Source organism: Balearica regulorum, chromosome 5 (assembly GCF_011004875.1).
Source record: "Balearica regulorum gibbericeps isolate bBalReg1 chromosome 5, bBalReg1.pri, whole genome shotgun sequence".
Lineage (NCBI taxonomy): Eukaryota > Metazoa > Chordata > Aves > Gruiformes > Gruidae > Balearica > Balearica regulorum.
This window is the reverse complement of record NC_046188.1, coordinates 29,806,745-29,831,929: the sequence shown is the minus strand read 5'-3', so window position 1 is coordinate 29,831,929 and position 25,185 is coordinate 29,806,745. Positions and strand designations below refer to the sequence as shown.

The 25,185-nt window shown below is 37.1% G+C and overlaps 1 protein-coding gene across 6 annotated transcripts in view; it reads left to right on the top strand.

The window, feature by feature from the left end:
• AKAP6 (A-kinase anchoring protein 6) overlaps positions 1–21,253 on the top strand; it is a 292,075-nt gene extending 270,822 nt beyond the window's left edge. For all 6 annotated transcript variants that reach the window (XM_075754013.1, XM_075754011.1, XM_075754012.1 and 3 more), the window contains 2 exons: positions 11,716–15,142; positions 20,294–21,253. In XM_075754013.1, the coding sequence (XP_075610128.1) occupies positions 11,716–15,102 (3,387 nt within the window). In that variant the 3' untranslated portion in view covers positions 15,103–15,142; positions 20,294–21,253. The remainder of the gene's footprint in view (positions 1–11,715; positions 15,143–20,293) is intronic.
• The last annotated feature ends 3,932 nt before the right edge of the window (positions 21,254–25,185 follow it).

Below are 25,185 nucleotides of genomic sequence, written 5' to 3'. Positions count from 1 at the left end.
TTAATTTCTTTGCATTTATAGGTAACTACAATATAAGTAACTCAACTTACCACAATTTTTTAAACATAAATATTCAACAAGAATATTTAGAAAAACTCAAGTTTTGAGACAGTAGAATTCAATCCTATAAAATAACTTATATATAAGTTATAACTTTATAATGGGAAAAGTCAACATCACAGTAGCAGGTTTAGGTCTTTATAGCGTGGTGGCATATATTCTACCAACCGTCTGTCAATCTATTCATCTTTTTTCCCACGCTACAAATTAAATAATAGGTGAAACAGTGTGGGTAAAGCACTTTCCACAGCTTTGATAAAAAGATATTCCCTGCTCCTGAAATGTTCATTAGAACTGTAAGATGCGGAAAATGTTCAAGTGAAATCTCAGGAATAACCAGTTTTAGTAGGAAAATATGTAATATTCAGAAATTGGAAATCAGATGTTTCCAATGCATATAGATGCTGAAAGAATTGTCAAACACAATTTCAGTGGCCATAATAACTCATTAAAAAAGAAAGAGAAAAAGTGGCTCAGTTTTTATTTTCAAGGACTTCAAAAGACCTCACTTCCTATCTAGGCACTTAAGTATAGGGCCAGATATTTGAAAGTGCTCAGCAGATAGCTACTCTCATTGCAGTGCACTGTGTGCAGATTACAGGATGAAGCCAGTGTTTTATTCAGATGCCTAATATCTGCTAATCACAAGAACATGAGTCAGGCCAGCATTGTTTAAAAAATTAGAGTTAAGGGAAATACAAAATTCACAAACTTGGGATTTTTTAATTAATTTAATGACTTGTTGCACTGCATCTCTAATGACCCCAGTTCTGCAAGGAATGGTACGTGAGTGTAATTGAAGCTAATTTTCTGATGTTTTGTTTCAAGAGTTCTCAAACAAAATAATTTTTAGAAAGAGAGGAAGAAACCTTGTTTATATATATATAGGTTGTACAGCAGTTATTTCCATCTTACAAAGGTCTTCCATTTTGGATGATAGAGTCCCAATCCTCCAGCCACTATGCAAATGTATTTGCAGGATCTTCAGTAAGCATATGCATAATCAGTGTTTCATTTTCAATAGTATAGGATGTTCAAGGTGCTGTAAGCAGACAGGAATACAATAAAGAACTATTTAAAAAATGCATGAAAATAAATAAGGTACAATTATTCATTTTTTTTTCTTAACACACTAAGTAAAAGGTATCCAATGAAGTGATCAGGCAGGAGATTTAAAACAATCAAAAGGGAATACTACTTTCATGCAGTGCATAATAAAACTGAAACTTGTTCCTACAGGATATAATGGATAGCAAAAATACAAATGAGTTCAGTAAGTAATTAGACAAATTAATAGAGGAGACATCAAGTAATGCTTATTAAATTCCAACTCTGAAAGTCCCCACAGACTGGCTTCTCAACTCTGAGATGGCAGCTTCTATACCATTCTATGTGTTTGAGGATTTTTTACCTTTTCCATAAACATTCACTACTGGCCACTGCAGGAGATGGACTCAGCTGAACGGACTGTTCATCTCACTCAAAATGACAGATGCTTTTTGAAAGCACATGAACCTGCAGATTTGAAGGACTACCTATACTATAATTTTGTGTATAGAAAAGAAGTTTTAAGGAATGCCTAGAGGGTTTTCATTGTATTTGTGGGTTTTTTTCACTATTTCCAAAGACTGGGATGTGGTCATTTAGGTAGTCTGCTTTCACCAGAAGAAAACTTTGAAAAATGTACCCACTTAACAGTTTTTCAAGATATTTCTAGCACATTTTCCTGTAAAATATACAGAAAATAGAATGCATACATCTACTTAATATTTAAATATGTACATACATTTATGTGTCAGAGGTACTATGCCATACCTTAAATAATAAAATGTAAATCGTTAGCACTGATGATCTGAATTTCATTTCTCCTTACATATAAGACATTTGTGTCATCGTTGTAGCTCTAATCCATATTCAGGTCTTCGTGTTTGGTGTGCAGTAATATGTAAATTACCTAGCCAGCTGCATTAAGCAGTGTTTGTTTATTCTATTTCTTTTGGCATAGCATATAACTGAATTTCTGCCAAAAATGTGGCTGCTTCAGGGAACACTGTTCAAGTAGAAAGAAGTTTTGAAAGGAAACGCACATCGTAAGTCTTTACTCCGTGAAACAGTGAAATCAGAACAAACTTTCTGTTTATAAAAATATCTGTATTAATGTAAAATAACGTGCTTGTAAAATACAATGAGCAAACTGAATCTTTTTAGAATGCTCTGTTTACATTGCCTTTATAAACAAGAATACAATACTAAGAGGCAGTGATTTTTTCATATGTAGGAAGGGTGACTAAAACTGGTGAAACGTGAAAATGGAAAGTTTAAGAGAAATTATTTTAAAATGGCATATTAATCTCCCTTAACACATAGCATTTAAATGCATTTAAATGTAGAAAGCAGTGAAGTTTAAGTGTTAAAAAAATTGCATTAATGATGCATAGAGCTATCTACTTATGCTGGCAGTCCTTTCAGTCTTCCAGTCTGACACTTCCTTTTCTATCCAGCCAGCTAATTTCCCCTCTTTTGTGAGGAGTAACTGTTTTCACACTAGTGCTTACCCAGCAAGCCTCCTCATTGTTTCATGGTTAATTATCTTCTTGAGCTTCACCTTCTCCAGCGAAGGGAGAAAGACTGGGCCTCCCCACAGCTCTAATGAAAGCTAGGTTTTAGAGATGCACTGTGTGAATAAATGCAGTGTCTGAACTAGCAACATAATAAATGAGTTGCTAAACTTTATGGAGTCACAGCTCATCCAGCAGGTTTACTGAACGATGCGGAAAGATGCTTTATTTTAAATATCCTTTTTTATTTTTAAAAAGGGGGAGGAATATTGCTTCGGTGTGAAAACAAATACCATAAACTGTTCCAAAATCTCTAAGCATTACACAAAAGGTGCATGTCAAACATTCAGTTTCAGTGCAAACCCGAGCTGCTGCTGAAAGACTTTGAGCTCTGTACTTTAAAGTTGTACATTAATAGCATTTATGCCAATAATATTAATACTAATAGCCCTGTGCCCCTCAGTTATTACACCACTTTGTAAACTCTTAGTACTCATTGGACTTTTTGTGCCTCACCAGCACTGAAAATATTAGTTGTGGGTAGACTTAAATCTTCAGTTTATGTTCTAATTTGAGCCCAAGTTTAAACTGTGTAACATTTAAAATAAACTCTCCTGTAACAGAAGGAAGTTGAACAACAGCAGTAGTGGTTTTGTAATAATGAGGTACTCCTCACTGTAATTCTGTACTCAGCCAAACTAAGGCAGGCAAATATAAACCTCTCACCATTACAAGATATAGTTGTCCATTACTTTGTCTTCTTGTAAGTGAATTTCTGCAAAGTATGCTTATATTAAATAATTTCTGAAGTGACCAAACCAAATTGTGCATATAACACTGGTACTTGAGACATTGCACAGGATCCATTCAATGCACTAGATTAGACTGAAAATTCCAATCCTTTTTTTCCAGCCATCTCCGGGGCTGTGTTGGCATCTATTAAGTACAGAGAAAACTATAAACATCAGTACTTACCAGTGATGGAGACAAGAAAAAAGATCTGGAAGTTCAAGGATGAGATGATCTTAGTGAAAGAGCTCTGCCTAGGGACCTTTTACACTTGGAGATAAGGCCAGTGTTTCTATTTTGCAACATTTGAAAAGCAGCTCTTTTTAGATATAGGCTGGGTCATGGCAAGGAGCAGTTGTATTGTTGTAGCCTCAGGGTGCTTACCATTGTAATTTTGATTCATCGCCAGGAGAACTCTCTGCCACTTATTGACAACAGTGGTGTTTAACTTAATGCTTGGAAATCCATAGGTAGGCAGACTGTGAAAGTACTTATAATATGTAGCATTCTTCAAGCCTTTGACTTCACAATACTTGCTTATTGACTCTCCTCTAGTCGATATCCCAAATTTACAGATGGTGAATCAATGACTTCAGGAAGTGCCTGAACTGAGATGACAAAGAAATTGTGTTGAAAATTTAAAGGGGCGGGGGGGGGGGGGGGAGTCTGTTCTCTTTGAAAACATGAGTTAAGCAAATTTCGTAGTCTCTCAATTGCTTCATGAGGAAGAGAAACTGATGATAGAGCCAGATATTGTTCATGCAGTCCTGTTATTCATAAATAATAGATAAAGTCTCCCATTCTAGTATACAGGAAGAATCTTTATTTAAAAATTCAAGCCTCTCTCCTGTAGCACTCAGTGAGAAAACTTTCTTTCTAGGTTTCTCCTAAGGTCAAGCTCCCAAGGGCTTATGTCCTCTCCTTTTGTACCTTATATCTATCTGTTTCTATGGTGATTCTCACTCTAGTGTTTCTCACAAACATTCATTTCTGCTGAAACAAAGCTCTTAAAAACTCTATGATTCCAGCTGTCCTTGTGTGCCTGTTGTAGGTTGGAGATGGCTACCGTGTCTGAGTCCATTCATAGTGTCCACTGAGTTCTTCTGGTCTGACTGAGAGTACACCATTAAAGGAGTACCAGTTCCAATGTAAATGATACTAAATTGAAAGTATGTAGGCATCTTAACTAGTACAAAGACAAAACAATAGTGATTTTTATTATGCCACTGTAACTTTGCCAGTACAACTTTGTCTATGGGCATCTGAATGCAGAATGCAACTGATTTGCCATCAATAATGGCATACCAGTGAAAAATTGTGCTGAAGTTCTGCAATGTAGACAAGCAATAGTTAAATCTGTTTAAGCATGGTCAGTTCCACAGATTTCCTGGTTTTGGTGGATTTTTTTGTCTTAACTGTAAAGACTGATCTTTGCTTGGGTCAAATTCCGAGACTTGGCATGGATGAACTCCCACCAACTTGCATGGGCATCTATCTGAGGTAGAGTGCCAGGATGAACTTTTCTGAACTAGGTGTGCATGGCAACATTTTGGATTTGAGTAAAGCTGGAAATGTTTTTCTAAGAGTTTCATAAAGGGCTTGTGTTGGATTCTTGCACAAAGAAAATCATATATTCCTCTGAAGTAAAGGTGAGACCGAAATGACATTCAAGGGCGAAAAATCCTGTCATGTAACCTCTTGACAGATGAAAAGAAAACTACAAAGCAGCAAAAACAACAGTCAGTAAAATATGCCATGTAGCCAGGTTTTCTCATCACAAAAAAAAGCAAAAAAAAGCCCAAATACACAACTTGGAATATAGGTCTGGGATTGTAAACCTATTTGGATGACAATATGATTCGGTATAAAAATGTTATAGATGTTCTTCTGCTCTCTAGTGACATTTAAAGGGCTTCTCTAGCAAATGAGAACTGGAGATGTTAGAAAGCCATATGAGGATATCGTGGCAAAAAAGGAAGCCACTGCTTCCATAGTGCCTGGAAAACAAATAATGGGCAGTGTGTTAGCAGTGATACTCTGGGTAGAGCGCAAGGACTAAACATGTGGAGTCCCTCCTTTTGCCTTGGTCCGTGATAGAAGTAAGTTCCTGCAGGCCTTCAGCAGAGGCGGCTCACCTTCTGTTCCAGCCTGGCTTGTCTGCACTGAGTGGTGTGTGGTGGAGGGGCTGGAGCCTTTCACTCTTTCTTTTTGCCATCTGGCACTGTGGGCAGCCTACCAAGAAAGTTAGAAGACCCTCACAGGACTCATGTGTAGGCACGACTGACCCCAGAGTGTTACCTAACACCATCAAGTGATGTTTAAATAGCAGCAGATTGGTTAGAGAATGGCCAATTTCTCTGACTTTGTAAAGGACGTCTACTACTAGTAGGGATTAATAGTTTTCAACTGGGCATGCTCTTAAAACGTCATTGCAATTATTTCATCTGTTGCTTAGAAGATGTGCCCGCAAAACCACTATCATGATAAAGAAAATTATCAATTTTAAAGCCTGGGTATGACAATCCTATCCTCCAGACTTTAATTTCTGAGCATTATAAGAGAACTTCAAACATCATCATAAAGACAGGTGCCTGAGCAGTGTTGGAACCTCAGTTGTTTCCATATGACTCAGCCTGCACGGAGACCCTTGCAAGTGACATCTATGACTGCAGAGAGCAGAGGTGAAGTCAGTGTCCTTCCTGTGGTACAGGAATCTGTACATACAGCCACCCGCGTGGTTCTGGCCATACCTCTAAGCATCCATAATGCCTAACAGAAAAGCACAAGTTCTGCATGTGCAGGACTGAGCTATCAGTTCCTCAAGGGAGACAATAATAATTGTAAAATGAAGCAAGGGAAAGTATGAACCATAGTTTTGGATCTTATTTTCTCAGGAAATAAACATGTACCACCTTCTTTTAACTGCAATTAAATCATAATCAGTTTCTCTAGTGATCTGTGATGAAGCATACTGCTTCCATATATTTTGAGACCATACCGTAATGTGCAGATCACTTTGGTATTATGCACATGGAATGTTATGCATACGCTTATGCACACTGAAACCTTGCTGTTGGGAAATGGGGACAGTTTTCTTGTTGGCTATGGTATAGGGAACCTCATTTAGAAAATGAACTTCAGTGAAGCAGAGGTGAAGTGGGTACTGTACACATGACTATTTCCCTCAGCAGAAGTACTTGGCATGCTTGCATTTTTCAAAAGACAAAATCATGTTTGTCTTCCTTGAATGTGCACGCATTCCTGGAGATGGGGGATGGTTTTCTTTCTTTCTCTTTCTTTTTCCCCTGGCCCCTAAGTGCAGTTGAGTTTGGATAATTTGTCCACAGCAACTGAAGGATATCTTGCAGGGGAGGGAGGAACAGAGTTTGTATTTATTATTGTAAAAGCTCTTTTTTTCATGTTAATTCCTTTAAAAAAATATAATAGTACGTAGGGGTTACATTACAGGCCTGTTTCACCAACACAAAGTATCTGTACTGGAGTAGCACATGCAAATGAAGCTGAAACAGAGAATCATTGTTTAATAAAATTTGATACAGTAAAAATAAAACTATCTGTGTTTTAGTAAAGGAAACAAATGAAAAAATGCATTTTTAGGGCTTTTTCTTAAAGAGCACTGTGCTTGAGGAAATGTCTTTATTTGACTTAATAATCTTGTTTCTTCCCATTAACATTTTCAGCGGGTTAACTGTTTAAACATTAAACACCAACCCTACAAGCATTTAAGTGCACACTTCACTCTGCTCACAAGAGTTATCCCACTGAAATGGGAATACTGTCCTGAGCAAAGTAGTTCAGGGTTCAAATTAGGAGTAGCCAAACTCCTTAAAGCAGCGCTTTCAAATCTGTTAGAATGAATTCTACTTTTCACTCTTCTGAGTCTGTAATTTAATTGATTCTTGGCTTAATGCTCTAGTTTGGGCTGGGATAGAGCTAATTTTCTTCATAGTAGCTAGTACGGGGCTGTGTTTTGGATTTGTGCTGAAAACAGTGTTGATGATAACACAGGGATGTTTCCGTTACTGCTGAGCAGTGCTTACACAGAGCCAAGGCCTTTGCGGCTTCTCACCACACCCCAGCAGCGAGTAGGCTGGGGGTGCACAAGGAGTTGGGAGGGGACACAGCCAGGACAGCTGACCCCAACTGACCAAAGGGATATTCCATACCATATGACGTCATGCTGAGCATATTAAGCTGGGGGAAGAAGAAAGGGAGGGAACATTGGGAGCGATGGCATTTGTCTTCCCAAGTCACCGTTATGTGTGATGGAGCCCTGCTGTCCTGGGGATGGCTGAACACCTGCCTGTCCATGGGAAGTGGGGAATGAATTCCTTGCTTTGCTTTGCCTGTGCATGTGGCTTTTGCTTTACTTATTAAACTGTCTTTATCTCAACCCACAAGTTTTCTCACTTTTACTCTTCTGATTCTCTCCATTAACTGAAATGGGATAAAAAGCATGGTGCAGTTCTCACATGAGTAAAGTTTTCCCAAGTGAAATGGCAATAGAAGATTTGTCTGCTTTGTGTAACAGATGCATTGTGCAGTACTATACAGTTCTTTGGAATGAAAAACAAAATAGGCAAGAGAGGAAACAACAGCATTTTTTCCCAGCAAAATGAGCAGTCAGAATTTAGCTGTGACACCAGCTGACATAGCGTTCTACCTCCCATCCTCTGTATAACGCCCAGTAAAGGATCAGTTTAGGGAAATTTAAATGTTCTCTTGGCAAGACCTAATAGTCTATTACTATCGTGATAATTCTAATCCTCCAGCATGCTACCTATGCACTGAGCAGCCTCATAAGGAGACACCTGACATGATAAAAATAGTCCTCAGAGATTCCTGGGTTTTACCTTGCTACTGCTGTCAGTGCAAACATAGGCTGGAGTGACACCTCCTCCCATTCTTCACTCCAGAGCTTTATTCAAGAGTCTGTATGGTGCTGCTCTCTCCAACAACTACCTCAGTGTCTAAAGTCTCTTTCTTGTTTGAGCAGCTTGCTAAATTTTGTAAAAAAGAAAGGGAGAGTATATATCCCTGCTAAAAATGCCAAATATAAAAAGTTTGCAACTTAAGCTGAGTGGTTTGTTTCAAAGTTAAAACTTGGTCTGTACTTGGGAAGGGCTGCCAATGTAGCTCGTAACAACTGAAGCCGTAGTTCAAGGGAGGTGATGCTTATAAGAAAAGTAGTATTTCACTAATATCAATTCAGTCAGTTCCTTGGACAGAGAAAGCTACGCTGGTAAAATCACCATATCTACATAAGAGCCTTTGGAAGTATAGCTGTGACAATCAGAAGGGAAAAAAAAAATCAAATCCTTTACCATCACAGTTCTTCCTGCACAACTTCTGAGTATATACCAAGCCTCAAAAAAGCATGTGCATTTGAAGAATAAAAATTAGGCTTTGAAGTAAGGAGCACTCAGTAAAGATGAATGGGCTGAGGTCACAGCTCTACATGTTTTATTGTTTTAGTCCATCTGACTTGCAGAACAAACAAGGCAGGCAAGTGCTGATTTACAGGGGGAAGGTTATCTTCCTGACCAATAAGGACCAAATGTTTTAGTTTTGAGAAACAAAATCAGATTCTGTGGAACATAAAATCCTTGGAACCTGCTGCTGGTTTCCTGCCTTCGGGAATTTTTGTTTGCAGCTGGCAGAAGCTTAAAACAGTAAAATCGTGCAGTTTAAGAAGTTTTTCACAGCAATGTCTTCCTCATGCTAAGTATGACAGAGTTGTAAAACATGCCGCAGAGAAAATGAGTAATTGTAGCTGATTTCTTGTTTAATCTGTCAGATTTTCAAAATAATTTAATCATTGTCATTCTCTTGCACCCATTTTTACTTGCAGGTAGGTTAAGGGTCAGCCACAGGTGGGAAACTGGGTCCAACTAAGTACCAGCCAGGAGCCATTATGAAAACATGGCAAACTGCCAAATCTGAATATGGGTTTCTGAACTCTGCAGTGTACAGAAGTGCTCTGATAGCTGTAGTTGTCTAGCAAATGGGTGTTTATGGGAATTTAACATTTAAGCTATCAGTAGCCAGTATCTCACAGGAAAAAAAAAAAAGCCAAAACCAAAAACCAAAAAGCACTCTAACAAATTTACTCCATAAAAGCTTTGGGGTAGGTAGATCAACAAAGAGACTCTAGCCTTCAACATTAGACACAACAGAATCTCAAAATCCCAAAAGCCTCCTAACCTGCCAAGGAGGAAAGAATTCTTTGGCATTCATTTTTCTGCCCATAATTATGTGCAATATCTTAACACAGCTGCAGTACTCAGGGACCTAACTTACAACTAAGCCCAATGAAGCATGGTAACACAGATTTATCTTACATGGAGAATGTCTCAGTTTATCTTATATATTAATAATCATATCACCTTGCTGAATGGCTGGTAGCTGCTCTGCCCAATTTGGAGAAAATAATTCTTCCTTAGGTCAGTTGAGTGTTTTTAGCCATTGGTCTGCTGGACATACTGGGATAGCCTTGTGTCTTGCATAGAAACAGTGCCACCTATATCCATAATTAAATAGATACTGGAACAGGGATTTGGACCTACCTGTGCCTCTTGCCAGTCAAATGTGCTGAACGCTGCACCACAGGATAAAAGCCTCCTCATCTATCTATGACCCAATTAGTATTTAATTATTTTATGCAAAATGAAACAGGAGAAGCAGGCTGCTTTTCAGAACGGCATGTAGGTAGGGCTTCTCCTGAGAGAATGGGAGCCTGGTTCGAGTCTCTCATGCTCAGCCTGACAAAGTGTCCCATGCCCAAAATCAGTGCCCTAACTATTGAGCTGTTGGAGAACATCCCATGATTTCTCACAAAAGGGATGAGCAGCTTTAGTTTCTACTTCAAACAGACAGTTCCCAGCTGAGAATCAAAGTCGGAGATTTGTGCCTTCCTCTGCACAATTAACCTTGGCCGAGTCTTGATGAATCTAAGTCACTAAGTTGTGTACAACTGCACTTCATTGGACTACAGCCTCATTTTATCTCCTTGTATTTCAGTAACTTTGTAAGTTTGTTGTGATTTAGATTGCTGTTTGGCATGTGATCAATGCTGTATTTGAAAAACAAAACTTGCTCCAAGAAAGCTCAAGAGAGTGAGAGATCATAGTTGAAAGGTTTTGTGGAAAAAGTGCTTGTTTTTCTGGATGCAGTGATCATTGTTCAGCTGTTAAGATGATTTAAACTAAACAGTTCTTCTTTAGCTAACAGTTCCATTACAAGACTTATTGTATAAGCAAAATCTTACCTAAAGTGGATGCCTCTCAATAAATAGAAAAATAAAATTAAATTAATTTGTGCTCAGAATACCAGCCCAAAATCAGGGACCACTTCTATCTTATTTTGAGAGGTGTAAGGTAAGTTGGTACTGTTGGCCATTTGACACATCACATTTGAGTGAGAAAAGTTGTCAAAGTGTTCTTTCTCTCCCACACATGTTTCTAGAAGGAAAAATTCTCGATATGATGTGTTCTAAGCCTATAATAGCGAATATTACTGGAAAGTTGCAAAAGTCTTGAAAAAGCAAACGAAGTTCAGCTCAATTATTTATTAGCCCTTTCCCAGAGAAAGGTGTCAGCACAGACAGTATTTGAAATTCTTGTAGTATTTGATTAGACTGATTGATTGTACTTACAGCTGAAGATATTAACATTCATTAATCTTACTTACTGGTCATTAGTATTGCCTTTATTATCAAGTAAAGAATAAATAGAAATTCTAATAAAAAGTCATCAAGTCTTGTGATTTCCAGTGCATTAGATCTATTGTTTTAAGGTTGACAATACAAGGTTGTTATAAACATATAAAAAATCCTTCAGTAAATCCTTTATATCTTAACTCTTTTAAACTTAAGCAGGCTAAAAGAGATTCTCGTATATGCAACATAATAAAGTGCTAATCGCATGGTTTTTTACTAACACACTAATTCACTCCTGTGTGATTCTGCAAAATGGTTAAAGCTTGTTACATATAAAATGACTATCCACAATTAATCTGTATTTAAAAAGTCAAATTTCTGTATTATATTTTGACAGCAAATAAGACAAAAACCTTAAGAAGACTAAGAAATCATGCAAAATTTAGTATTTTTCATTTTAATTGATCATTCTAATGGTACACAAAACATAAAAAAATTAAAAGACTATTAGCGATCATTGTTCCAAAAATGCAATTTACTCCCATTAATTTACTTCTGTGATTTCAGTGGAAGCATATTTAAAGTGCAGCTGTAAATATTTTTAATCTTTGACTTTTTTTTTTTTTACAGGAGCCTCTGAATGTTATTGATCCTAGTTTGATGGATCTAAATGGTCCAAGTGAAGATGCACTAGAATGGGATGAAACTGACATCAGTAATAAGCTGATCAGTATTCATGAAGACTTAAGTGATCCTGATCAGGAACTCAAGAAGGAGGATCTAAGCCAGAAACCTGCTTCAGGAGAATGCGGTGATAACGATGTGAACGAAGATGAAAGTATCAGTGATCGTGGAAGTCCTCTTTATTGCCCCAGCATTACTTCCCCTTCAAATCCTCACATCTATCAGGTCTATAGTCTTCATAATATTGAATTATCAGAAAAAACCCACATGCCTAATTTGAAAAAAACTTCCAAACTCTCCAGTGTAACACAATCTAACATTTTAAACAAAAGTCTTAGTAAAGACTCATCATTTTCATCTACCAAATCTTTGCCAGACCTAATAGGGGGGACTACATTGGCAAAACCATATAACTATATGTATCAGAGTGGAAACATAAGCAGGCATTCTGAGAGTGAGAGTGGGATAGTGAGTGAATGTGACACAGAAACTACAAATAATTCAGAAATTTTTTTGCTAAATGATATTGAAAGCACCCAGAGTAATCCTGAAATTGGGCATACAGAAACTCAAGTGGATGATATAGTCGATGTAATAAAACAAAAAATAAAGCAAGATGAAGAAGACCATGCTAGCCTCTCAGATAATTTCCAGTTGGCACCTTCTGCGTGTTGTGGAAGTGAAAATGATGAGGATTTGGACAGCATTACCATGCGTAACCCTGTTTGTCTAGAAGAATTGCAAGGAAAACATGACGTGTTTACATTTTATGATTACTCATATCTTCAAGGCTCCAAATTCAAATTACCAGCGATAATGAAACAATCGCAAATTGAAAAAACACATGCAGAGGGCAGTTTGTTTCATGGCTTTTGTTTTGATAAAATACCTGCTAAATCTGAACATAAGCCTGGAGAGTCACAACCAGATGGGTTTATTCATGACCATACTCTGGCAAGTATCCCTGGAGAATCAGATCCCAATTCCTGTAAATCTGCAGAAACTGTAAGAAAATTAACTGTTACAGAGAATACAAGACAGTCTTCAACTTTATCTCGTAGTTCTTCATTAGAATCTCTGTCTGTAGTAGGTGATTTGTTCAGCTCAGGTATTTTTAAAAGTGGGGATGGTCTTCAGCGAAGCACCTCTTTGGAGAGCTGGCTGACTTCCTACAAAAGCAACGAAGATCTTTTCAGTCATCATGGCTCAGGGGACATTAGTGCAAGCAGTGATTCTGTTGGAGAGCTCAGCAAAAGGACATTAGATCTTTTGAATCGCTTAGAGAATATCCAGAGTCCTTTAGATCAAAAGATAAAGCGCAGCATCTCTGATATAACACTGCAAAGTAGCTCTCAAAAAATGTCTTTTACTGGACAGCTGTCTCTAGATATTGCATCCTCAATCAATGAAGACTCAGCAGCTTCTCTCACTGAACTCAGCAGCAGTGAGGATCTTTCTCTCTGCTCTGAAGACATTGTACTGCACAGAAATAAAATACCAGATTCAAATGCATCATTTAGAAAACATCTTAATAGATCTGTAGCTGATGAGAGTGATGTCAATGTCAGCATGATTGTTAATGTCTCCTGCACTTCTGCTTGCACTGATGATGAAGATGACAGTGATTTGCTTTCAAGTTCGACCCTTACCTTAACTGAGGAAGAGCTAGGTATCAAAGATGAAGATGATGACTCCAGTATAGCAACTGATGAGGATATTTATGAAGAATGCAATTTAATTTCAGGACTTGATTATATAAAAAATGAGCTCCAAACTTGGATTAGACCAAAATTTTCTTTGACAAGGGAGAAGAGAAAAAGTAACCTCAGTGATGAAATTCAGCGCAGTAAAGAAGTTAGTAATGAGACATCAAAAGCCACAGATACATTGAGCATCGAAACACTATTGAATGGTTCAGTACAGAAAATACCAGAAAATAATGGCAATAGTAAGAATGTACCACGTGATCGTGAAAAAGGGACAAAGAGTCACCTGATGAAAGATATTTCTCAGGCTGTGAAGGATCAACTTGTGGATGATATGGAGAACGGCAATGTTGAAAATACTCTTGGAAGTCAAAAGGAACGTCTTGGTAGAACATCAGCAACTCCGAAAACTCATGCATCGCTTGATGGTAGAGAAGCTGAAAATGAATGTTGTGTCTGTGAAGCATTTACAGACAGTTCAGATGATTCACATATGGATGGCAAGGAGACTGTTCTGTCATCAGATGGATCCAGAAACCCTCCAAAAGAATGTCAAAGTCATCTTCAGCCTGATCATCACTCTGTTGCTTCCTCTCCTGCTAAAAAGCCTTGTCTTGAATCTTCCTCAGAAATTAATTGTGTAGACACACAAGATACAGCTTTACAAACAACCTTACCTAATGGTCATCAGCATAGAATAAGCATTACTGAAAAATCTACTGATTGCTGTACAGCCATGAAATCCAATGAAGCAGAATGCGACTCTTCAGCCAATGGTCCTGATTTGTGCTGTAACTGTGAATCTGCTGCTTTTGATAAAAAAAGCATGGAAGATGGCTCAGTACACAATTTTGTGAAGGAGATAATAGACATGGCATCAACAGCTTTGAAAAGTAAGTCACAACCTGAATGTGAGTCATCTGCTCCAGCTTCATTAGCACAGATCAAGGAAAAAGTGTTAGAGCACTCTCACAGACCCATTCAGCTAAGAAAAGGGGACTTCTATTCTTATCTTTCACTTTCTTCTCATGATAGTGACTGTGGAGAGGTAATCAAATACATAGAGGAAAAGAGCAGCACTCCTGTGCCACCTGACTTCACAGATGAGAGAGAAAATATTGAATGCTTTTTTGAAGCCTGTCCTGAGGAAGAACGGGTTGAGCAGCAGCAATCCATTTCTAACAATGTTTCTGAAACATCTCCAGAGTCACTAGGCGAAGTGACTCCAGAAACATTAGAAAAAATTAAAACTTCATCTGAAGGTAGGGATTTATCTTTCTTATGTGATGATGACAATGATATAAAAGTCCCCAATCCTAACAAACAAAGTGCATCAAATTTGAAAAATGCTGCTGCTGATTTGCTGATTTCAGATGGGCAAACTGGAGGTTTGGAAAAGAATTATCCAGAGCTTAGCACTAAAAAGAGTAGTACAGGAAAATCACCTGGAACTGAAGAGCCCAAAGGATGTGTTGCTTCTTCTGAAGAGGCTTCAGCTATAGAGTTTCAGTTAAAGCCTGGCCACCCACAGAAAAAGGATGCTTTGCATCAGAACAGTAAAACTCTTACTTGTGAAGAAAACCTCCTGAATCTTCATAAGGAAAGACATATAAATATGCACAGATAGAATGTAACCTCTCCAGACACGTACATTATCCTAAAACCAGGTATGTACTCTACAAGTTGCACTTCTTTTTTTTTTTTTTTTTTTTTTTTTTTTTTTTTGTGTGCAATGAAAGGAGATGAATTACCATCCAGGGCTTCTGTTTTATGATAGTGTTATATCATTTGTTTTGATTACACTATAATCCCAATTTACATGCCACTGGTCAACAAATGCAGTGAATACTAACTGCTTCTTGCCCTTTGGCTTTGCACTGACTGGAGCTGCTCTCTTCTACAACAAATCTGCTATCTTGCAGAACTTGGGAATTCTTCAAAAGTAGTATTTCTATATCAGCCTCCTCTTCCCTCCTCAAATGAGTTGTGGAACCAGGAACCAGCTCTGCTCATTGATCCCCTTCTCCACAGTCAGTTGGCCTTATGAGGTGTTCAAAAGCACTTGATGAAGCTGAACTTCCAGTTTTACAAGAATTTTGGGTTGGAGTTCTACAATATTTCCAGACAAGCCATGAAGAATGGCTAAGCAGACTGGAGAATAAGTAGAGAGATAAGAAGTCATCTCTTGATGTCAGTTTACCATGATTTAAGTTCAGTAAGCCATTCTTAAGGACACAGTTATTACAACACAGTGTTAGACCAAAAGTTGAGGTTACCAAAATCAGAAATTTTTGCAACATCATTAAAGAGTATAATGTGAGGGTAATGCAGAATAAAGACCTGAATACCAAAGCAGATGGAAACTGATAGCCACACAGCAGTATTGGAAGCTTCAGTTCTATTTTGTGGTAAGCATTTTGAAACATAAGATGGTGGAACCTAAGATGAAAAAGTGGCTCTGATCTCTTCCAAAGTTTGAAAGTGTTTCAGATCTGGAGTTTCTGACCTCACATAAATGTCTAACATAACTGCACATTTGACAACAAAGAAGATCTACAAAGCAACTTCTGGATCAGATCCTAGTGTGTAGCACTGCTGCTTTGAGTCTCATGAGTTGTTTGGTGACCCAAAAGCCAGCATAGCTGTATGAGAATGCTGTTAGTCTTTGGAAACACTCCTCCAGTAGACCAGAGTCAGCATGGCAACTCCAAATGCCACTCCAGTTTCCAAATGCCGCTGCTTGCCAGAAGTTGTAGCAAGGGAATTTCCAGTAAGACAGAAGGCTAAGCATGGGACCAGTTTTCCCCAGGAAGTTCTGAATCTCCATCCTTGGAGGATTTTCAAAATTCAAGTGGACAAGTCCCTGAATAATCTGATCTACCTTTGAAAATAGCCTTCCTTTGAGGCAGGAGGTTGGACCAGATGACGTTCAAATTTCCTTCCACCTAAGTTATTCTATGATTCCATGATGTTGCTAGGAGAAAAGGCTGTTATTCGTCACTGCCCATGAAAACTGCTAGTACTCTCCTATTGCAAACTATATAGCTATAGCAGAGGATCTGGGCCTATTTATACAAAATAGATTGCTTTGCTGCTATTAGATATCTAACGTCTGCATTTCCTAATTTTGCTATGTTATATTAGTATGCTTTGGGCTTTTCTTTTGCACATATTGGCAGTTTACCCAACATTCACACAGTTGCATATGTATAAATATGTCTAGCAAAGTCTTTAGGTTATGACAGCAATAGTCTACAGCTTGCCACTATCTCTTTCAACACGTATCTATTTGAATAATGCATTATCTTGGAACCATCATAGCAAAAAGGATATTTCTTGAATGGCTTTGAAATGGGCTATCATGACCTAGTGATTGCCAATTAGGTTAATACTTGGACACATCCAATCCAAACAACTGGAGAAGCAATGGAAATCAACGGGGAATTACAAACCTCATAGAAGATATTATATGTTCTAGAAATACATTAAAAGGATTACGTGTATGGAAGCCTCTATTTGGAAATTGAGATGATGAGAAAAGTCTGAGGTTTATAAGTGATAATTATGTAAACATAAACTTTTCCTAAATTACTGTTTTATTAGCTTTTTTTTTTCCCCACTCATTTTTATAATATTACTTTAAGGAAGAATACTTACTATAGTGAGTGTGATTTTATTCTTGTTCTCATTCTTTCACTGATGAAGATAATAACATGTCTTTTCAATTCATTAGTACTTTACCTCTGAGGATCTCAAAATACCTTATAAACTTTCCTGCAGTCTTCAGAACTTCATAGTTACTTGCATGGTAGCCGGCTGTGTTTTTCATAAGACTGGGATATGACAGCATCCAGTTAAAAAGGTGTAAGGACTAAGATTGGACATAGAGGATGGATATATTAATAAATGCCCCACAATGCAATAAAATGTAATGCAGATTCTGTACGCAACAACTTGATAGGGTTATGTTATGATTTTAATTTTTGCCCAGGGGTTGACAAATATTTTTAAGGTAACAAAGCTCTTCACGCTACATCCCACTTTTTAAATTTAGGAAGATATACTGGTTCTGAACTGATACATGCAGCATTGCTTCCATGGAAATTATGTACTATATTATTCCCAGTAGTAAATCCCTAGGATACATGTAGTTTATCTCTGGCACATCAAAAACCGAAAATATGAGCTGCTAGATTTGGTTTCACTAAAGTCTGAGCTCCCTTCCCCCACTCACAAGCTTGGTGCTTTAACTTCATCTCTCATGCTATGGGGAATGAATTACAGAAGCAATCTATCCTAATTTGTTAACTTATTCAAATAACAGTTATTATACTTAACTATGCTAAAGATTATCTTTTTGGTGGCAGATTGTTTATTTTTTGATGAGGCTAATTACTGATTTTCCAAAGGTAATTTACATTTATTACTAATACATCTTTTAAAATGTGACAGATAAATGTTGTTCCCATAAGTGTATTATGAAAAAAGTTACTATTTAAAAACACATTATTTAATTTGAAAGATAAATGGCAAACACCATTATTTTTCCTGTAGCACCTGTGCCGTAAGCTCATTTAAATGTGTAATTCCATGTGTAGCTGCAATACTTAGAGAAAAATATTCTATAGTATATGTGTACCTTAAAAGCATACTGAGAATTCAAAGCTGAAAAGGCATAGTTTCAAATGTTGTTTGATTTGATACTGGTTTAGTATTTGCCTTGGCTGTACAGGATAATAAAAGTTACAGTGAAGAAAATATTTTTGCGAAATGTTGTAATCCTGTTATTTAGCAGTGTGCTACAAAAAAAAAAAAAAAAAAAGATTATGGGAAAATAATAACAATTCTATAAGCAGGCTTAAAAATATCTCTCTCAGCACTGACTAGTCTCTCGTATGAGCCAACATGGAGTTCTTCAACAGAGGTGCTCATAAAGCTATGCCAATTTTATTGTCCCCTCAAGTAGGGGACAGCTTGAAAGAACTACCTTTCTGTATATGAGATCATGCAATCTTCTGCTGTCACTGTGACCCATGACTCACCAGTGGGATGGGAATTTTTAGTCACATATGCGTAGAGATCAATACATTAAGGAGGTTTATGTGATATGTCCAAAGTCTTTTCTAGAGGATACATTTCACTTCTGTGTGTAATCTATTAGTTCTTACAAGTAAGTCACAAAAGCTATTTCCTTCCTTTTGTACAGAACTTGTAATTTAAACTTAAGTTTTAACTTAATTTAGGGAAAAAATATTTTACTTGGGCTTAAGAAAACTAAATTGGTTTTATCTGAAGAGCTGCAATGTTAGCCAGAATATCCTGCCACTTACTATAGCCAGGAGAAACCCGGGACTGGCACTCCGAAGGCCTGACTGTTATTGCCTGCTCAGCAATCGATTTTTTGGTATGACTTACTCCTTCCTTGCCTCAGTTTCTTTAGCAACAAAATAATGAGAATAATGATCAATGGGACCTGTGAAGCATGATTTATTCACTGAAAAGTGTTTTGAGATCCACAGATAAAAGATGATACATAAATGCAAAGGACTGTTAGTTAATTATTCATTACAAGAGAAAAAGAATATACAGGTTTACACAACAGTTAATATATAATCATTTACTTTTAGAGACTGGGACTACAACAATAATCTAAATCTTTGCTTACCATTTTTTTCCTAGTAGTTTTTATGGGGAGGTAGATACTGTAATGTTTCTTTATAGAGTTTAAAACAGTCTGACTTTTTAGCTCCTTACAGTAGCTGACTTTAAAAAAATTAAATAGAATAAACTGATAATCCTATATTGTCTGTGAATTACATAATTTTTGAAAAACCTGACATAATCCGTTGATGAGACTTTTCTTACTACACATATATGAAACTCATGCCAGAGTTGTAGAAACCTTTTGATACAACCTTCCCCTTTATTCAGATCTATTCTTCATTAATTTCTAAACAAACTGTTGAGCTTTTCACTATTTTCATGTAAGTACATTTCTTCTATAAATGGGGGTGGGGTGGGGTGGGGTTCAGTTACAACAAATAAGATCAAAGGAGAAGGCAACTGGATAGATCCAGATATTCCTGCTTAATTTGGAAGGCACATAAGGCATGTCTGGAGTGCCTCCTAGGAAATGCCTATGAGATGTACTTTTCACTAATCTTTGAGCTGTACTCTGACAGTTATTTCTTCATAATCCTCATCATAAGCCTATGCTGTTGGATGAATAGTTTAACCCTAAACTCTGAGTTGGATAATTCTATAGTATGAAAATGTAACTCATTGCTGGAACTAGAAGTGTCTAAATAGCTCTTTACAATTTGAAAATACAGTGGTGACCCTGACAGTTCTATTCATGGACCACTTCTGTGACAATCTTTTCCTCCTCTCCGTTGTAATCTCATTCTATATGTTTACACAAATATTAAAATAAGTGATGGGTTGATGTTTTTGTTACTTGGCTTTTGAAAATTCCCATGTTTTCATTGATTGGTGCACTTTTGAGTGCGCTGAAGGTAAGTTCGCAGGTAAAGATGAGGACAGGATGCAGGGAAAAGGTCAGACTTGATGACTTCCCTTGTTTCTTTAGAAACAAAGTCTTTACAAAAATCAATGAGTTTTCTACATCAATACAATTTTTTACACTAACTTGTACCTCAGGCTGTTAAAAGTCATTGTTTGCCTACTGTATGCTTCTGCATTAAAGGCTCTGGCATGTGATCATTTAATGACTATCTATAGTTGTTCTGGAAGAGCTATGTTTTGCAAATAAAATTTCATTTTCTGTAACCTACTATTACTTTTTTGTTTCCTTTTAGAAACTTGGCTGCAATTCAGGTGCAGGTTCATCCTGTAAACCCTGGGATGACCTCCAATTCCATTGTATCACTGCCTTTCATTACACTGACTCCCAAGATAAATTTTCTTTCCAAATGTGATTTGTCCATGTTGGCTTTGTGATCTGACTGCATATGCTAGTCCTATTCCAGTGATCATTTTGTATTGTAGCAAGGCCATTTGCTTTCTTAGGGATTCCTCTCCCAAGCTACCTCTAATGACCTCCCCTTCCTAAATTGGATGCTCCTGTACTACTTATCACTGATTCTGTTCCTTAAAGTTTTGAAGTTCCACAGAATTCATGATCAGTTTGGTTCACCTTTTCAGAACTGTACCTGTCTCTCCTCTTCTATTTTATGTATCAAATTTAATATTTATGTGTATAATGCATAAGTTTATTGAAACTATTTTACTTTTAAAGTGACAGTTTTGTTGGATTGCAGCAAAAAGAAGTCATTAGCCCTCCTGATTCAATACATCTAAAAATTAAGCAATTAAAATAAATGGCATTTTATTTATTTAATTTTAAAATTTAATCTATGCAACACTTCAAGAAACAACTACATGGTGTTGTATATTAGGAACTGTTGACATTCTACTGAATTAAGTACAACATTTTGGTTTTTTATGCTTCTTGAGGTGGTAATGAGAAAAAAAGTTTTTAAAAAATGTGTGCCTTGCTGTATTTCTTATACCATTTATTAAAAAGCTGCTTTCACAGTAAAATTATGTTGGTTTGAAAGGAGGAAATAGCAAGGTTAAGATGTGTGAATAATTTCTGTATATATGTATAACCAAGTGCAAACATTGATGTATAATGACAGTATAAAATGCTTTCATGTTTGTGATGTCCAGTGATGTGGAAAATATAAGCCTTAAAACCATTAGATTGCATGGTAATTAGAATTGGCATAATAAACATAGTTTATTGGGGAAAAAAAGCAGAACTGGTGATCTGTTTTACCTGCGTTCCAAGAACAGAATTCTTTATCAAAGTACAGAAGAATATGGTCGTCTTTGCTAATATTCCCTAGAGATATGCGATTCCACAGCTGGTGAAGATTTGTATTACCTGGCTCAGAGGTAAAGAACCTTTTCGTTAAAGATTCTGCAGGTCTTTTGGGCCAAACAAGGAGACACAAATATTTAGGAGTTTAAAGTAGTACACCGCCGACCACAGTGGTGGCAATGATCAAGCACACTTTTATGGCAGGTCTTTTGTTTGTTTATCATTAACAGTTTGTTGTCTGAGTCTTAAAATTCCATTCATTTACATTATTATATTGAATAAGCTTTATATATATTTATATAGACACTTTCACAGTTGGTGTTTCTGTGACTTAGACTCTAGATTTTAAATGTTAAAACTATATTGGATGGCCAAAACAAGCCAGACAGCTTTATAACCTCTCTCTGCAAAATGGCATTCATCTCCTAAAAACACTATTGGGAAGGGACGTCAGGGAAGTTAAAAGGCAAGGAATGCTCCCCTGTACCACCTTTTATCATTATTTTTCCAAGTATATCAATGTTTTTACAAAAAGCTTCAACATTCTTCTTCCTTTAAAAAATGTACATCAGTTTGACAAGTTTAGCTAGTAGCTTAGAGGAACTATACTGATATGTTCATACAACACTGAAGGAACAAGTATTTAAAAAAAAAAACAACCTCATGTTTACCAAATTATTAACAGCTTCCTATTACTGCAAGAGAAAAATTAATTATCTCTCAATTTAAATTTCCACTGCATAGCCTTGAGTAGGGCATATGATGTGGGTAGGGCAGCAGAAACAACTCTTAGCTTAAAGAAAAGTGTAAATAATAAGAAGCAATTTTTAAGAGAGCCTTTTGAATACCTGAAGTTTTCTCCTCTTGCATATATCTTGTATCATGCGCAAATCTAAAAGGGTAATCTATAATTACCTAATATATATAAAAATAACTAAATAGCTAAAGATTACTTATATATATTTAAATATTTTTTCATTATATATAAAGTAATTTGGAATATAACCCTTAATTTTAGTAAAATATTTACAGTGACAATTATGTTCATCTATGAATTATTTCAAAAATAATTTTTAAAATTGTCTTGACATGGGAATTGAGTTTGGAATCATTCTTTTTTTCTTCCTAGCATTTTCTGATTTATATTGTATTTTTTTAAACTTACTTTGACCATAGTCATACCTTACACTGTGATGACAGGAAAACTAGTAAGTCAGAGGCTTTTCAGATCTGTCACCTCACCCAACAGACTGTGCAGAACTCCATCAATTACTTGTACCATTCTATTAAGCCATTTGCCACAAATTCACTTTTTTCCTGGGGGGGGAAATAGTAGCACTTGTCAAATCAATAAACCACATATTCATGATACAATATCTGGAATATTATATGGCCAAAACTCAAATTTCTGTGGTTCCTTTCTGAGAGATGCTGAACATTTTAATTTAACTAGTATTCCCAGATGTATATTATTTGGTCTTATGAGATAAAGTCATCATTTTTAGGACTGTGATGTAAGACTCATCATTATCAACTATTCCTTGTTTTTGTCATGGTTAGAAGCTTTACCTTTTTTTATTTTTCTTCTCAGAATATATTGGACTTTATTGTCAATAAAAAATGATTTCTAAAGGAAAAGAAATCTCTGATAAGTCATATGCTTATGGCCGAACTGCGCCTAGAACTTGCAAGAAGTTCTAGTGCTAACTCCCTGAAGAAAAATATTGGCGTAGTGTAAAATTAATGTTGCTGTACCAATATTACCTCTAAGATCAGCCCATACGTAGATTCCTGTATAGATCCTGTTCCCTGCTGGTGAAACTCTCTCGTGGCGTAGACGCGTGCTGCTAGCTTTCTGCAGCATTTATCCCCACCTCAAGTTCCATAGGCTGCTTTTTATTCCACACACTCCCTGGCTCCTGCTTGAACAACATCTGCAATGTGTGAGGAGGCCATTTGACAGCAATGGCCCCGACACGTGTATCCCCCTTTCCTGCCTGCTTCACATTCCTTCCACGGAGAGCCAGAGCTCTCCAGCTCTAAGCAAAGGGAATGCACGCTAACGCTGGTGGTAAAACACATGCCTGGGACTACGATTTAAAAGGTGTTGTGTAATCACAGTAGTTTTCTATATGGATAGCCTTGTAAACCATGTCCCCAGTCTTTCTCGCTTCATGGTTTGCCTTTTTCCCAAGGTAAGTCGAAGAGTTTTTATGGAGCAGCACCTCTGCACCTTTGTTACAGCAAGAGAAATGTCGGTGGCATCTCTGTGTCCTTATGGTTGGTTGTGCTATTCGTTGTATACATGCGTACATGTAAGCATACAAACACAGGCAAAGATACTAAAATTGTTCCTGTTTGTTTCACAATAAACTCAGATAAAGAGCTGCTGTCAGTTAGATGGCATCTCGACCTTCCTCCTTGGTGACAGGATCCATGGATGACATAGCCTCCCACATCACATATTTTAGAATTTTATTCCAATACCCCTGTGTTGAGCAAAACAACAGAGTTTGACTAAAATGTATCTGGTAAAAGGGCTGCTTTTTTGGGTTTTTTGGGGGTTTTTTTGGTGGTTTTTTTTTTTTAGTTTGAAGACATCAGGAACAATGTTGTAAAGGTTCTTGTGCTGCAGTGCACAGAAAAAGGGTTATTAATGTTTAGGCCAGACCATACTCATACGTGGCTCGAGAGGATTAACGGGGGTGTCGAGTCCTTAGCCAAGTCAATCTCCTTCACTGACAAGTTTCTACAAACTTATTCCTAATAACAGCATCCCTTTCAGAGGGATCTTGGCCAACAGATGACAGCTGATCTATTGCCTTCAGTGCTCTGCTTCTAATTTTTCAGACTCACCCTGTCTTTTTATACCTTTTCTACCAACCTGGCTCACTTACTTACATTTTTCATGTGACTACTGTTTGCTTAGTAAATGCATGTTCATCCCTGGTTTTAGAAATGTTTAAGGACTAGACCATAAATGAACGTGGCATCACTTAGGTCTGTGCACTGGATGAATTCTAAGTAAAAGTGCTTCAGTGCTTTAAAAATGGAATTTCCTATGCAATAGCAAGTAGTATTACTTTATTTCTGAGGGAGTGGGGAAATAGGCTAAGTTAAAAGTGAAGTCAGAATTGTATAAAGTGGTAATTTCAGTGTACAAATATATCATGGTTTAATCCCAGCTGGCAACGAAACACCACACAGCCACAGTGGGACGGGGGAGAGAATTGGAAAAGTAAAAGTGAGAAAACTTGTGGGTTGAGATAAAGACAGTTTCATAGGTAAAGAAAAAGCTGCACACGCAAGCAAAGCAAACCAAGGAATTCATTCCCCACTTCCCATGGGCAGGCAGGTGTTCAGCCATCTCCAGGAAAGCAGGGCTCTGTCACGCATAACGGTGACTTGGGAAGACAGACACCATCATTCCCAATGTTCCCTCCCTTTCTTCTTCTTCCCCCAGCTTTATATGCTCAGCATGACATCATATGGTATGGAATATCCCTTTGGTCAGTTGGGGTCAGCTGTCCTGGCTGTGTCCCCTCCCAACTCCTTGTGGACCCCCAGCCTACTCGCTGCTGGGGTGGTGTGAGGAGCAGAAAAGGCCTTGGCTCTGTGTAAGCACTGCTCAGCAGTAACGGAAACATCCCTGTGTTATCAACACTGTTTTCAGCACAAATCCAAAACAGAGCCCCATACTAGCTACTATGAAGAAAATTAACTCTATCCCAGCCAAAACCAGCACAAAATATTACTGAGATATTGTAGTTATTGTCAAACTAATAATTAAAAATACAAGAATTACATCATACTTAAAATGAAATTATATGGTATGGAAAAGAACAGGTAGACAAGTAAATGATT